This window comes from Hemicordylus capensis, chromosome 1, assembly GCF_027244095.1.
Source record: "Hemicordylus capensis ecotype Gifberg chromosome 1, rHemCap1.1.pri, whole genome shotgun sequence".
Classification (NCBI taxonomy): Eukaryota; Metazoa; Chordata; class Lepidosauria; order Squamata; family Cordylidae; genus Hemicordylus; species Hemicordylus capensis.
Genome location: NC_069657.1, coordinates 133,891,555 through 133,907,700, shown reverse-complemented (window position 1 = coordinate 133,907,700; position 16,146 = coordinate 133,891,555). Strand labels below are relative to the sequence as shown.

General features: G+C 42.7%; 1 protein-coding gene across 1 annotated transcript; it reads left to right on the top strand.

The window, feature by feature from the left end:
• The first annotated feature begins 3,294 nt into the window (after window positions 1–3,294).
• On the top strand, window positions 3,295–16,033 carry TALDO1 (transaldolase 1). The gene is made up of 8 exons (XM_053277761.1): window positions 3,295–3,659; window positions 10,216–10,339; window positions 10,647–10,754; window positions 11,213–11,344; window positions 11,620–11,795; window positions 11,962–12,159; window positions 15,169–15,314; window positions 15,710–16,033. Exons 1-8 carry the CDS (start codon window positions 3,563–3,565, stop codon window positions 15,740–15,742), a joined length of 1,014 nt encoding a protein of 337 aa, XP_053133736.1. The 5' UTR covers window positions 3,295–3,562; the 3' UTR covers window positions 15,743–16,033.
• The last annotated feature ends 113 nt before the right edge of the window (window positions 16,034–16,146 follow it).

The window sequence follows — 16,146 nt, the reverse complement described above, 5'->3', positions numbered from 1 at the left end:
TGCTAACAGTGTCATATTATTGGATCCTCTAAATTATTTGGATGAAATGTATATAAAGTTTCCATGCATATAATTTTCTTGAATAAATTGGAAATTATGGGAATACATTTTCATTGAGAATGGAAACAACAAATAAAAACCATGGGATACACAGCAATAGCAAAATAATTCAATATTTGGGCATATATATGTATTCCTGATCTTTAACCTTGGGAGATTTAAATGTTATTCTTAGTTCATATAGTGCCATCAGCCTGCATGGAGACTTAAATAAGAAATCACCTAATAAAATACATTAGAAAAGATCCCAGAATACTTTGCTCACAATTAGTTTTATTTTATAAATATTGCCTATTCGATTTCCTACAAATAGTTTATAAACCCTTATGGGTTACTTTCAAGAATTGCTTTTCAAGCATGGCCACAAAAACCAATAGCACAAGATTGTTCGGTGTTCCAGGTGTTGAACTATGTGCCTTTGAACCTCTTGTTCAAGAGCCCCTGGTAGCGCAGTGGTAAAACTGCCGCCCTGTAACCAGAAGGTTACAAGTTCGATCCTGACCAGGGGCTCAAGGTTGACCCAGCCTTCCATCCTTCCGAGGTCGGTAAAATGAGTACCCAGAATATTGGGGGGCAATATGCTAAATCATTGTAAACCACTTAGAGAACTTCCAGCTATAGAGCGGTATATAAATGTAAGTGCTATTGCTATTGCTATTGTGTACTCTGTGCCATGTGTGAGTATTTATTTTATTTTTTATTTATTTTATTTATTTTTACATTTCTATACCGCCTTTCGTTAAAAGAAAACCCCAAGGCGGTTTACAATAATTAAAACATACAATAAAAGCAGTAAAAACATCAAGCAATAAAAACATCAAGCTAAAAACACATAAACAAGCATAAAAACATGACAACAGATAACAGATAAAAACACAGAGAAGCCGCAGTAAAAACGATCATGTAAAAGCCTGGGTAAAAAGCCAAGTCTTTAAAAGCTTTCTAAAAGTATTAATGTGGTATGGAATTTGAAAGGGATTATTAATTGTAGCTAACATATATTATTTATTATTATTTATTTACTACATTTTTATACTGCCTTTTTGTCCTGACAAAGGCACCCAAAGTGGTTTACAGTTCTAAAAGAAGCAAATTACAGAAGATTAATAAAACGTCTCAGGCTGTTGGTCTTTTCAGGAGCTGAGGACAAGAGCAGCTCCCTGGCCTGGGCGCCTCCTTTCTTGCCTTCCTCTCAGGACACACTGGTCTCTCAGTACTCCTGGGAAGGGTGGGGGAGGGACTGCCCCAACACTCCTCACAGGCCAGAGCTGGTCTCTATGGGGGCCAATGTCATGCTCTCCCCTGGCCTGGGAGCCTCCTTTCATGCCTTCCTCTCAGAGCATTTTTCACATTTGGGTTGCAGGTCGGTTTGCCATGCTGATTCCTTATGGATTTTTGCAAGAAACAGTTTATTTTGTCAGGTAATCTGTAGGCAGACTAGCACTTGGTAGGGTTGCAATTAAGGCCTTGGAAAGGATATTTAGATGCTGTGACGTGTCTACACCTACAAAGACTAGAATCGTTTAGACCATGGTTTTCCCCATGACACTCTATGGATGCGAAAGCTGGATTCTGAAGAAGCAAGATAGAAAAAGCATAGACGCTTTAGAACTTTGGTTCTGGAGAAGACTTTTGAGGATACCATGGACAGCTGTTGGGGGAGGGGCGGGGCGGGATGGATCATAGAACAAATCAAACCAGAATTTTCACTCAAGGCACAAATGACCAGGCTCAAACGATCATACGGACACATTATGTGAAGACCCAACTCCCTTGAGAAGTCTATAATGCTGGGAAAAGTTGAAAGAAAGAGAAGAAGAGGATGACCAGCAACAAGGTGGATGGACTTGATTACGACAGCAATGAATGAACCACTGAGAGACCTTAAAGACCAAGTTGAAGACAGATCATCCTGGAGAGAATCTATCTATGTGGTTGCTATGAGCCGACACTGACTTGATGGCACTTAACCAACCAACCAACCAACCAATCTAGGCAACAGCAGACTTCATCAGGTGACCATCTGCTGCTGTTCTTCCCTATAAACATTCACTACCCTTGGTCCAGTGGCTAGCAGGGCAAGGGGCAAAGGAGCTCCTGCCCAAGAATTTTTTGTGTGGATAGCAAAGGAAGTCGATTTGGGCGCACCTCCAATCAGAGAGTGCAAACAAACTTCTGGTTTGAGTCATACAGGTGCACACCCATGATAACTTAATGCAGATTTTTAAAATCTCTTAACGCCCTTTAACCGTGTTGTCATAAGCAACTTGTCTTAACGCATGCATAGGCGTGACCATTTTCTCTCGCAGTGCACACTAATATTCGGATTGGCGAGTGTGGGCAAAGAAGTAACACCGCGAACTCCCCCCACCCCCGAATTTATTTAATGAAGCGGTCAAGGGGGAGGCTGGGTGGCCTAATGGGGCCGTGTGTGTTCTTCCGAGTTTATACTCCCTGGTTTCCACCCCAGGGGTATTGGGGGGGGGCTTTCTCTTTCACCCCCATAACAGGGATAACCGACTTTGTGTCGTTTTGGTTGGTCCTAATGCAAGTATCATCACACTGCGGCTTTGGGATTTTTCTTCTTCTGACAGACCAGTTTAGGTGCCTACGATTTTAGGTATAATGTGTGGCATCTTGTACCGTATTCGACAGCAATACCGCCGATCCTCCCACAACCCAGGGTTTTTCCTCTCGTAATTTCAGGGTGCTCAGCTGCAGCTTCCAGTACTGCGACGTGCGGGTCCGGCAGATGAAGCTTATCTCCATTACAGCATCAAGATTCGAGGGCTTAACCTCTCTGCATATTTGCCTACAATTGCAGTTAAGAGGCATAGGAGCACGAGCAGCTCGAGGGACGGAGGGTGGGGAAAAATGACCATCGTACATCGATAATGCAGAACAAGGGGGCGGGGAGTTGTCTTCGCGATTTTTCCAACATCCCGCCGAGCTTCTGACTTGAAAGCAGAAGCGGCGAAGGGGTGAGGACAGGGGAGCAACCAACTACTCTGCCGCAGCCTTCTCCCTTCCTCCTACCCCCGCCAAGATTGGCTGTCCTCCATCCTAATCCTCTCCTGACGCAGAGCCAGCCCTCTTCCTGCGGTTCACTACCGTTCGCGATGGGCTCCGGCGCGGAAGGAAGAGTCGCGCGCGCTCTCTTTTCTCGAGCCCCACCCCCTTGTGCGCGCTACGGGCCCCACGCTTCGGTCTGGTTGGCGCGAGCCTGCGAAGCGGGGCGTGGGGTGGGGTGTGAAGGAAAAAGAATGGAGAAATCGGATCGGCGGAGGCGCAGGCGCTTGTGGACCTGCCTAACTAACTCCGCCCCTCCTCCTCCTCCTCCTCCTACATTATTCCCGCGCGGTCACCCGCTCTCGCCGCCGCCGCTGCCTGCTACAGCCTGAAGTGGCGCGAGCGAAGGCCGGGCGCGCGCCGCTCCTGCTTTCCTCTGAGGGTATACAAGGGTCTTGCGTGAGGCGCAGCCGCGCCCCCTTCCCGTGGGGCCATGTCAGTTTCTCCCGTGAAGAGGCAGAAAATGGAGTCGGCGCTGGAGCAGCTCAAGCACCACACCACGGTGGTGGCCGACACCGGGGACTTCAACGGTGAGAGAGGCGCGGCCACGGCCGTGATCTTCCTTCAGCCGCTCGCTCACCCTTTCCTCGGAGGCGGCGCGGCGCGGGGGCTCCCTCGCGTTACGCCCCTCTCTGCCTCTCGGACTGAGAGGGGAAGCAGCGCAGAATCCCCCGGTCAACTCCGCTCGCCTCGCCTGCTGGCTTCACTTCCTTGCCCCGCGGCTGTTCTCACCCAGGCCGGGAGAGGGAGCGGAGGAGACGAATTCCCTCGCCCCTTCTCTCTTGGTGGGAGCCTGGGAGGCGATGGCTCGCCCAGGAAGGAAAGCAAAGGACCAGACTCCCAGAGCCCGATCCTGTCCACACTTACTCGGGGGGGGGGGGATGGGATGGGATGGCCGCCCCATGATCCCGGAGCATGGAATTGGAGCAGGGGGAGGAGCACAAGCACAGTTTGGGCTGGGGATGGGGAAGGAAGGATCGTTTTAGTATTTCTTATGTCGCTGAAGTATGGTGCTTTTTAACTTCTTATGTCGCTGAATTCAAGAATTACTCTGAATAACACACTATATCCAGGAATAAAAGAAACAGACGATACCTAGTGAAATATCAACATCGTTAATTGCTAAGGCAGGAAAACAGGATTTTAAAACCACACCACAGAAAAGGAAGTTCTTGCAAGAATAGTCAGTTGATTATGCATTATGGAAAAAAATTTCAGTGGCAATAGACGTTTTGCTACATTCTTGATCTCTCCTCAGACACACACATTGGACTTTACTAATTGGGTTGGGAGATTTTCCAATTCCCACTTCACTTTCTCTGCCTGACTTACATGAGCAGTTATAAAATGAGCAGTTATATTGTGGACTGGTATTGGATTGCCTGCAACTTGTGGAAAATCATGTCAGTTGCTGGTGCAATCCTCTTGCCCAGCACCAAGAAGAGGAAGGAAATGCATTTTAATTAATCAGTTTGTTTTAGAAGAGGGTTTACTTTGCATCACATGTCAATGGATCATCTGAAAGCACACCATTGGTCACACTTGGTATGTTGGGTCCAGGCTGATTAAGTCAAAGGCAGAATCTTGTATCAGGCCAGAAAGTCAAACAATACACCATAGTTGTAGCTGGAGCAGGTGACAGCGCTTGCCTTGGCGGGGAAACATTGCAAAGTACTTCCTGGTAGGGCTTGAGTACTGCCAGAGGTAGTAGTAGGATGATTTGTGAATAGTTTCTAGCTTAGATAACCTCTGATGTAGCAGCTCTGGGAAGAGCAGAAGGTTCCAGGTTCCCTCTCTGGCATCTCCAGGGTAGGACTGAGAGAGATTCCTGCCTGCAACCTTGGAGAAGCTGCTGCCAGCCTGTTTAGACAATACTGAGCTAGATGGACCTATGGTCTGACTCTGTATATGGCAGCTTCCTATGTAAAGTTGTGCCGGCCAGTCGGTGTTGACTCCTAGCAACCACAGAGCCATGTGGTTTTCTTTGGTAGAATACAGGAGGGGTTTACCATTGCCTAGCCACCTAATGGTGCAGCAAGAAAGCAACCTGCCTATAGAGCAGGAGGCTGTTGGTTCGAATCCCCACTGGTGTGTTTCCCAAACTATGGAAAACTCCTATATTGGGCAGCAGCAATATAGGAAGGTGCTGAAAGGCATCATCTCATACTGTGCGGGAGAAGGCAATGGTAAACCACTCCTGTATTCTACCAAGAAAACCACTTTATTTATTTATTTATTTATTCAATTTCTATGCCACCCTTCCAAAAATGGCTCAGGGCAGTTTACACAGAGAAATAATAAATAAGATGGCTCCCTGTCCCCAAAGGGCTCACAATCTCACATGGCTTTGTGGGACACCGACTCGACAGCACAACCTTTCCTTTCTACTTTTACCATTGCCATCTCCTGCGCAGTATGAGATGATGCTTTTCAGCATCTTTCTATATCGCTTTTCCCCGATGTAGGTGTTTCCCATAGTCTGGGTAACATACCTGTCTGCCTTTTTGTAACCTCATAGTGACATCTATTGAAAAATTTGCTGCCAAGAACGCTGTTTATGGTGTAGTGTAACAGGACTGACATACAATGTGGGCAGTGTTTAGCTTCCTTTCAGTGTGGGCAGAAGATGCCAGCCATACTCCATGCAGTGGAGCTCCTGCTGCAATATCGCTTCTGCCAATAATTCCCTAAAACCTTCTCAATATATCAGTTCAGTCCTCGTGAGGTGTCCTATCCACCAGTGGCAATTATCATTCTTGAAAATGTTTGCTCTGTCAATGGAATTTTTTAAAATAAAGCTAACTAACATACTTGTGCCTACACTTGAAAGTAGAACTTGCCTGTATTTCACCACTGTTCCTATATAAGACAAGAAGCCAGAGGCAGGAATACTATCGACCATAGTAGCCTTCTGGAGCATCTGAGGAGGTTAGGAGTGGGGGGCACTGTTTTGAGGTGATTCCGCTTCTACCTTTTGGGCAGGTTGCAGATGGTATCCCTTGGAGACTGTTTTTCTCCAAAATCTGGACTTTAGTATGGTGTCCCTCAGGGATCCGTATTGTCTCCAATGTTTTTTAACATCTGCATGAAATCATTGGGAGAGATCATCAAGAGATTTGATGAAGGGTGCTGTCAGTATGCTGATGACACCCAAATCTATTTTTCCATGCCTGGAGGCGGTGGTGGACTGCATGAGAGATAACAAACTGAGACTGAATCCAGATAAGTCTGAGGTACTCATTGTGCAGGGTCAGAACTTGGGCGATGATTTTGATCTGCCTGTTCTGGATGGGGTCACATTTCCCCAGAAGGAACAGGTACGCAGTCCGGGAGTGCTTCTGGATCTGAGCCTCTCCCTAGTGTCCCAGGTCGAGGCAGTGGCCAGAGGTGCCTTCTATCAGCTTCGTCTGATATGTCAGCTGCTTCCATTTCTTGAGATTTCTCAAAACATTTCGTTCATTTCTCAGAACAGTGGTACATATGCTGGTAACCTCTAGACTGGATTACTGCAATGCACTCTATGTGAGGTTGCCCTTGTGTTTAGTCCGGAAACTATAGCTGGTTCAGAGTGCGGTAGCCAGGTTGGTCTCTGGGTCATCTCATTGAGACCATATTACTCCTGTATTGAAAGTGTTACACTGGCTGCCGATAAGTTTCCAGGCAAAATACAAGGTTTTGGTTATTACCTATAAAGCCCTAAACAGCTTGGGCCCTGGGTATTTAAGAGAAGATCTTCTTCAGCATGTTCCTCAGTGCCCATTGAGATTTTCAGGAGAGGTCCATCTGCAGTTGCCACCGGCCCGTCTGGTGGCTACTCAAGAACAGGTCTTCTCCGCTGCTGCCTCGAAGTTTTGAAATGCACTCCCTATTGAAATAAGAGCCTCCGCATCTCTCACAATTTTTTTTAAAAAAATGTTAAAGGCGCATCTGTTCACCCAGGCTTTTAATTAAATATACTTTTTAATAGTTTGAACATTGTTTTTAAACATTGTTTTAAACATTCTAAATTATTCTAATGTTTTAATTTTCTGCTGTCTTTTATTTTAACTAATGTTTTAATTTTTGTTATATATTATGTTAGCTAATGTGTTTGGGGTTTTTTTTGTTATTTATTGTGTTGTGTGTAAACCGCCCAGAGATGTAAGTTTTGGGAGGTATAAAAGTATGTTAAATAAATGAATAAAATACTGCTTTCCAGAAGAAAGATTAGACCTTTGTCTGCATTGCTCTTTGCTTCTCCCCAGTTATCAGGAATATAATACATTTTGCAAGATCTGCACCTTTGATGGTGTGCATAGTTTATAGAAGTTGCAGAATTCAGTATTTTTTGACCCAGAATTTGGGTTACTCAATTAAGTATGTGCAACCCAAGTTGAAAGCTACTCACGTAATCTAGCATTAGCAAGCAAGGGATAGTTTTGTAAGCAGTCTTATGAAAGACATGGGGATATTTCTGTTGCTTAACCAGTTACTGTATCCTGTATCCATAGTGAGCGAGCAGATTGAGACATGACAAAGTCCTTTGCAAATTGTGTTTAAGATTCTTGTGACAAGACAGATTATCCTGCATATTGTGGTGTTACTATTATTAAAGGTCAGATGTTTAAAAAGTTCAATAAAACACAGCTTTATGGAATTTCTCAATAGAGACTTGAAGCACTGTGGAAAGGAAGGTTATTTATTTTGAACATTTATAGTTTTATTTTAATGATTTTTTAAAATCAAGGTGACTTACAAAAGATTGCAGTAACACACACACAAAACCAAAACAAACATGTACAAACATGCATATCCCAGGCAACTGGTGGTTGAAGTAGAATGTAATTTTTTACTGTCAGGGAATGGGAGAAGCAAGGGCCCTGGAGCGGCTTCTCCTCTAGCCAGTAACTGGGGCCGGTCTGGTCTGTCTTTTGTCATGATGGTCTTAAGTGATTTGCAGTGAAGAATCGGAACTCGTAAAACTAAACTGTTGAGACTTGACTAAAATATTAGGTATAATGCAGTTTGCATTGTCGAATACAGTAACTGCTTTATCCAAGTTAATGTATGACTTTTACTTAGTGAGGGCAACTTGTTTGTCAGTCATTAGAAATCAGCTTAGTGCTTAAGGGCTGATGCTAATTTTTATATTTACACAACAACTGTTGTATAATTCTTGTATGAATAGTATATATGATTCTGGACATAATGCATTTCTTTGGTGCCGCTTGTGTATGTGTATCTTTGGAGAGGAATTTGGCATGTCCCCCTTGGAGTCATCTGGCGACTATTATTGGTGCAAAGGCATTTCAGTATATTCTGTTATGCTTCAGCAGCACTCACAATATACATCACACCTATTTAGTTTGTTGTGGTATGAGTTCAGGTATGTTAGGCATCGTGGCAACAATTCTCAGATGGCCAGCACACTTGAGTAATAGTTTACTCCCATACTGCATTTGACATGGCTGTTGTCATGTCAACATTCCCATTCATATGGCAAAATGCAACACAATAGTTTTTATTTAATGTTTAGTACAGCAAGTTCCCAGAGCAGCGACTCACTTCTTTCCCTGAGTTGGGGAAGTTGAAAGTGTTTTGCATAAAATCGATTAGCTTTTTAATATGTTTGGTTTGAAAGTCCTAATTTGGGTGGGGTGGGATTGTTTGCATCATCATAGTAAAGTTGGTAAATGAAAATACTTAGAACATCAGGAATCCCCCCCCCATATTTTTTTTTTAAATTCATTTTTTTTCTGGAAACCCACATCTGCACTGTTTTATTTCATTGTTTTACTTGGTCTGTGTAAAATGACTTTTCCTAGTGTTCTGCCTTGGGCATTTCCCCTCCTAAATGTTTGAAGGCAGGATAAAAATGTTTCATTGCCAGACATGTGCATTCTCTTTCTCCACCCACACCTTAAAATTAGTCATTCTAGTCTACCCTACAAATGGCTTCTGCTATTCTGTGAGGGGATATGGGAGGTGAGCAGGTAACATTCTGATCTGAATCTTGTAGCATCAGAATGGCAAGAGATAAGCACTAAATAGAATGAGGTTATAAATGCTGTGGTGGAGTCCCTTGTCTAGGGCAGTGGACTGTTCAGGTAATCATGTGGTATTGTCATAGCAGCATGTGCAGTACACATGGTCAGTTAACCACAGGGAAATCTGGTTGGCATGGCTGCAATCAGGCTGAACATTTTAGTTAGCTGTGGGACAGAGAACAGTTGTGAAATAGCTTATCATAAAATCTGAGCATGTACATGGAGTGTTTGGCTTCCCGACACACTCTTATTCCTAGCTGCTATTTCTAACATTGTCATTGGGCAGCATCCAGACTGTGAGTTATGAATAAGTCCCATTGAAATCATGGCCAGCTTGTCTCATTGATTTTAGTGGTGCTAAGTCATGTTGTCCATTGCATACATTTTATTTAAATGTCTACATATTCCTCAAGTCACAGTCCAGGTTCCCCAGGGTCTAAGCAGCTACACAAGGTTACGTCCACTTCCCCAGAATGTTGAATTCAGCTTGTAGTCTGGTTGATAAACATTGCAGTCAGTCAGTCAAAAATTAGCTTTTACAAACTACCCAAAGCCAAAGGGCATGCAAACCTAGCTGGAACATAAACTGCACTTTTTATAATTTATAAATCCTTTAATTTCTGTAGCAATTGGAATGGATGACATTACAAAAGTGGAATACCCAATTATAGTGCAGCTAGATGTTAGAGAGAAGGCTAGGTCAGAAATGTTCTCCCTGTCCTCTAGTGCTCAATCACTGTGCCAGGTGATTATATTCTGTAGACTGTCATGTTAGCTCCCAGTTTGTACAGCCCAGACACATGCCAGCTACTTCTGTGGGAGAACTGGGCAATTTTTTATAATCGGTGTAGCTTTCAGTCATGCAATGCGACATGATTGCTAGTTCCCCAAATTGGCAGCTGTTGCTATTTTTCTGTACAACACCCAATTCAAGAAAAACAGCCCCTTAATTACAAAGATCATTATACTGCTAAGAGCATGTAAACTATGTTCTATCCTATTGCATATTTTTTTAAAAAATGAGTCATGGTTTGGGTTTTTGCTGTTTTTCTTTCCTTAGCCATTGAGGAGTACCAGCCTCTGGATGCTACAACTAATCCTTCCCTGATATTAGCTGCTGCCCAGATGCCAGCTTACCAGCAATTGGTAGAAGATGCTGTTGCATATGGAAGGAAACTTGGTGGGTGAGTAACCCCATTAATGTTTATACTTGGCAGTTATGACTTCTGGCTGTGATACTGGTGTAGTTTAACAGTTCATCACTTCAGCCTTCAAGAACTGTCTGTCTTTGTAAGCCATATCTTTTTGCTTGAAGACCAAGATCAGACCATATAATATGAAGAGTTCACGCTAGCTGTTCCCAGTTTGGCCTGTGTTGCAGCAATGGACTTGCTTAATTAAACATTACAGTTATAACCACATGATCCTTCTCTTCCTGCATTCTTTTTTTCTCAGTGTTCATAATTCTCTTTTGTCTTTTAATATTTCCAGGTCAGAAGATGACCAGGTTACAAATGTTTGTGACAAGCTTTTTGTACTGTTTGGGGCAGAAATATTGAAGAGAATACCTGGCCGTGTGTCCACAGAAGTAGATGCAAGGTGTGTCCCCAACTTCTAATATATTTATCATTGCTTGTAGAAATCTAGGTAAAGGCAACATAGGATTGGGAGAAAGGGCAAATGCACACTGTTTCCATGAGGATGCACATTGGGAAGGTGCAATTAGTGGTGGGTCTAGTGTGTATATAAAAAGTAGACACAGTATGCATGGACATAAGGGGAAATGGGTACCTTTGTATTGATAAAGTATAGTAAGTCAGCCCTCTGATTCCCTGATGTAATGAGTATTGAGCTCAACATTTTTTCTTGCAAAGTTCTTTTTAACTTGGTGGGGTAAACTCCAGAAAGGCACAGGAGTGACTTTCTAACTGTAGGTATGGTACTTCTCTCTAGGCAGAGATACATCTCCTGTTTTGAGTGAAGAGTAATGGTGATATATGCTAAAGACAAAAAGAGGAATATCTGTAACCTTGAAAAAAAATCCCTTTGTTTCAAAGGTTGTCTTTTGACACAGAAGGCATGGTTAAGAGGGCCAGACACTTCATAGAACTTTATAAGGAAGTAGGAATTAGTAAAGATCGTATTCTCATCAAGCTATCATCAACATGGGAGGGCATCCAGGCTGGCAAGTAAGTTTTTAACCTGGTGCACTACAGTTACATAGTTATAAAATACCTTGATTATTTAATATCACATTTCTCTGCTACCCATCTTGCCTGGCATCCTGTAGTTCTTTCTGATATTAAACTGTAGTTGGTGCCGGGGCAAATACTATCTAATTATTATTTTTAAACTTCATAATGTGCTTTAATATGTATGGCTGTAGTAAAATTTCATATCAAGTCTTATTTTATCACAAGTGCAACTGTAGAAAATCTTGTGCTAAGACAACTTATTTCTACAGGATTCTGGAAGAGCAGCATGGGATTCATTGCAACCTGACCTTGCTGTTTTCCTTTGCTCAGGCTGTTGCTTGTGCAGAGGCAGGGGTCACCCTCATTTCTCCTTTTGTTGGACGTATCCTGGACTGGCATGTTGCAAATACAGACAAAAAGGCCTATGAGCCATCAGAGGATCCAGGTAATTCTTAGAGTGAATGTGGCTAGCAAACTAAAAAAATGTAAGATGACAGAACAGAAAATTTTAATGTTGTGGAAATGTCTCTAAAAATGAATTGAGCTCTGAAGTTTATTTAGGATTTTGTGCATTATATGTTTCTTTTTAAATTACCCATATTTCTTTCTAGGGGTGAAAAGTGTTACTAAAATCTACCATTACTACAAAAAGTTTGGCTATAAAACTATTGTGATGGGAGCTTCATTTCGAAACACTGGAGAAATCAAAGCTCTGACTGGCTGTGATTATCTCACCATTTCACCTAAGCTTCTGGGAGAGCTCAGTAAAGATAGCAGCAAGCTGACACCAGTGCTCAGTGTCAAAGATGGTAAGCGTTCTTCTCCACTAACACAGCATATGATGTCATCCTAATGAGACTATTCTACTGAAGGTGATTCAGAATAACAGTCTAATAGTGGTTCTTCACTTCATCCTCTTTTGAATATTTAGGATTACTTTTAAGTGGCACTGAGATTGTCATAGTAATTTATTCTTAAAGACTCTGGCTGACATCTAGACTAACAGTGTTGACACTACAGAGGGACAGTTTTTATCAATCTCCATTTCTCTCTGAAGCCTGGAAAATATGTCCCGGAGGATTGCACAGTCCTCGGACATATTTTCAGGAGCCACAGTGGGCTTGAGGGAAAGGGAGACTAGTGAAAGTTGCACTTCCTCCATAGTCCTAGCCCAGTGTTTGGATGGTAGCCTCTATTTCTATAAATCTTAAAGAATCTGATATCAGAGGGATTGTTGCTTAAATTCCGTCACTGAAGGAAGATTTTAGATTAGAAGAAAATCCAGAGCTCGTGTGTGTACACAGATTAGGTGTGTAAACCTAATCTGTGGGTGCACAGAAGGAGCTACCACTCTTCCAATTGTAACATCTCTGGTTTGCTCTTTGGTATTTTACTCTATTCCATAAGGCCTTCTAAAATTGTTCTCAGATTTTTAAAAAATGTGCTGCTCTTTTAGTATCTGTTTTGGTGGCCTTGGACTTTATTATCAAATGGTGGGATGTAAATGCATCTGTAAATGTGTACATTAATAAGATTAATCATTCATTGGGAGCAGTTTCATACAAATAGACAAAGATGATCAGATTCAACATATTTGCTCCCTATGGGGAGCATTCTGCTGCTCTCTGACTAAGCACCAGCCTTCCTTTCAACTTTGAAGCAAGAGGTTGGATGGGCATCATTCTGACAGTTGCACTGTGCTTTCCCCAACCCCTTCCCTGCTTCAAGGTTGGGAGTTTCCCTGCTGCCTTGTCCAGGGGTCCAGATTTCCTTGCCATTACAGGACCAAGCAGACCAATCCGTTCCAGCTCCAGAGCAGAAAAGGAAGGCAAGGACTCGTCCAGCCTCTGCATTTGCAAGGTGTTCTGACTTCCCTAAAAGCACAGAGTCAAAGCAAACCTCTTACCTCCCTACTCTAGCTTGGAGCTCAAGGGAGGAGGCAAGATGCTTTCTCTAGGTCTGCACTGTGCACAAAGTGTATGGCACACTTTTACTGCCACCAGTGGGTTCTTGTTTGCATATGTATGTAGCCTCTCCTTATTCTAAGCTTCATCAAAGCTAGTTGCATAATGGTTACTCCCGCTCCCTGCTATCCATGACAGCTAAGTCAGCAGGTTGTGGCTGTCACCTCCAGTTTATTATTTACCATATTTCTATTCCACCTGATATGTACATCTCTAGGCAGTGTACAAAATTTAAAATATTAAAAAGTGAACAGATTAAAAAGCCACAAAACACAATTAAAACAATCTCAAAACAAGTTAAAACAAATTATTAAAATTAAAATTCTGGTTAAAAGACTGCGAACACAGATGTGCCTTGAGGGTTTTCCTGAAAACAGAGATGGAGATGCTTTTATTGCAACAGGGAGCATATTCCAAAGCCCCAGGGCAGCCACAGAGACAGCCCAGTTCCAAGTCACCACCAAATGAGCCGACGTCAATTGTAACCAGACCTCTCCAGAAGATCGTAATGGGCAGCAGGGTTCATGACAAAAGAAGGCACTCTGAATGTTTTAATTGTAAATCATCCAGAGAAAAGTTTTGGGAGGTATAGAAATATGTTACATAAATAGATAGCACCCTGCACCAAACCTCCTGATTATTTCTCCCACTGGTTTCATGTAGATGTTAAAGAACATTGGAAACAGTGTGGAGCCTTACAGTATATTGGTTAGGGATGTGTGACTCAGCCTTGATTCAGAATGACCTCAGATTTCATCAGGAGTTGGGACTGGCCAAGTGGTTCAATTCAGACAGAACCTCTTCAGCACTCCTTTCCCTCAACCCCTTTTACTTACAGACACGAGGAACACAACTGCAGTTTCACTAAATCTGTTTGAAAAGGACTGCCAGAAGAATTTTTTTTAGTTTCTTCTGCAGGCTTGAGAAAAGGTGCAAGGTCTTTTTGAATTTGAAAAAACTCTTTGAAGTAAGGTTGCTGCAGCAGTGCCAGTCTCATGCCCCCAAGTAAAGAAGTTGAGGGAGAACTGCCAAATTAGCCTGAAGCAGTCTTGGACTCTAAAGCAGCCAGTTTTTCAGGCTGAATTCATGATACTGGCTCTGAAGCAAAGTGGACCACTTTGGATGGATCCTGAAGTTTCACACAGCCCTAATATTCATACCCTGTGCCTGAAAAAGTATGTGTTTCAGCATTATGAGCAAGCAGATCATGACATTTACCAAAGATCATGATCTCCAGGCACTCTACTTCCTCCTGTCCCTTGACCACCTGCTTTACTTCACTGTAGGAGTAGCAGCAGTTTATTCTGCCCTTCTCTTTCACATTCGGTAGAGTGTAGCATAGGACAGAGCTGTCTCAGGCTGATATTCCATCTCACCGAGTCAATTGGTCCCACACTTGAGGCCTGTAGCATGTTAGGACCTAGATTAATTTGGTCCTTGAACACTTATAGGATACTTGAGCACCTCTCAAATGTAGAACCTAGCCAACAGTTCACTTGCCCCTTCAGCTTGAAGCTGGTGAGGTAAGGGGTTTACTTTGCCTTTTATGAAGTCTCAAATAGTCCCTTTTCCCCATTTCCAACTAAGAAGGGAAGATGAAGGGTTGGCTTTGGCTATTAATTTGCAAGGGCTGCCTTGCAAGCACAAGTGAAACCATTCCTACTCCCCTTTTCAGCCCCAAACTAGAGAGGAGGGCTGGGAACACTTTTTCCATTCTTCTCCACCTCCACATCTTGGAGTGGTGCATGGTCAAGGACAAAACCCTGATGACCACAAATGTTTGGTCATCAAGACCAAACAAAACTTGTTCACCCTTTGCATTTCTAAAATTATTTTATGCCTCTCTCAATGTAGCCCAGGCATCTGACATGGAGAAAATCCATCTGGATGAGAAGACATTCCGCTGGCTCCATAATGAAGACCAAATGGCTGTGGAGAAGTTGTCTGATGGGATCAGAAAGTTTGCTGCTGATGCAGTTAAACTGGAGAAAATGATAAAGGTACAGTTAAGAGGTTTTCTCTTGGTACAGATCTGTCTTCCGGTCCTTTAGAATGGCATCTGTTGGCATGTTAGTGCTGTTGCTTTTTAGTTTGAGATGCTTTTTAGTTTGAGATGTTATGTTTTCCTCTTCTTCGCTGTACCTCAAATAACTTTTAGCTGTTAAATCTTATGAAGATTTAAAGTCAAAAGTGATGCTGAGATCCAGACACCAGAGTACTCCATTTTGATCCCTTTAGGCTTTCACTAAAGCCCAAAAATGCTGTTGTCCTGAACACTGAAGCTCAAAGGATGTCAGCACTTAACTTGTTCTTTCCCTGCATGCAAAATTTCATTTGCTTCTATAAACAGTTTATTTTTGCAAATATACCAACTTAAGAACTCTTTTCTCCTTAGGAACGAATATTCAGTGCTGCAAATGGAAAGTAGACTCACCAAGCTACTTGGATGCTGAATAGATGTAAAACTATCTACATTCTGCATATGAATGGGGTTTCTGTGCTTTCTATATGGATTTGCAAGGAGGAAAAAATCATGTGTGGCATTTGTCAAAATTGGTGCAATGGAGAATCCACTGGCTGGGAATTAAACAGTTATATTCCACATAGACTGTAAATTGCAAATAAAGGACCAACTGTTTGACAAGTTTCCCCCTCTAAGATGGTACATAAAGGCCTCCACTATTTGTATCTTAGGAATAAAACATAGTATACTAATTTACAGTAGGGATGGCTTGTGTGCTTACTGAAAATCCTAAATTTGAAGGGCAACTGTGCTGAAAAGTAAGGAAGTCTTAGTCAAGGCATTGCTGCCACAACATGCTAGCCTCACAG

Excerpts from the sequence above, each read along its gene's own strand:
- TALDO1 (XM_053277761.1), top strand. The coding sequence starts at position 3,563 with ATGTCAGTTTCTCCCGTGAAGAGGCAGAAAATGGAGTCGGCGCTGGAG. Across the intron at positions 3,660-10,215 it reads CGACACCGGGGACTTCAACG|CCATTGAGGAGTACCAGCCT; the intron begins GTGAGAGAGGCG and ends TTCTTTCCTTAG. Across the intron at positions 11,345-11,619 it reads GAGGGCATCCAGGCTGGCAA|GATTCTGGAAGAGCAGCATG; the intron begins GTAAGTTTTTAA and ends TTATTTCTACAG.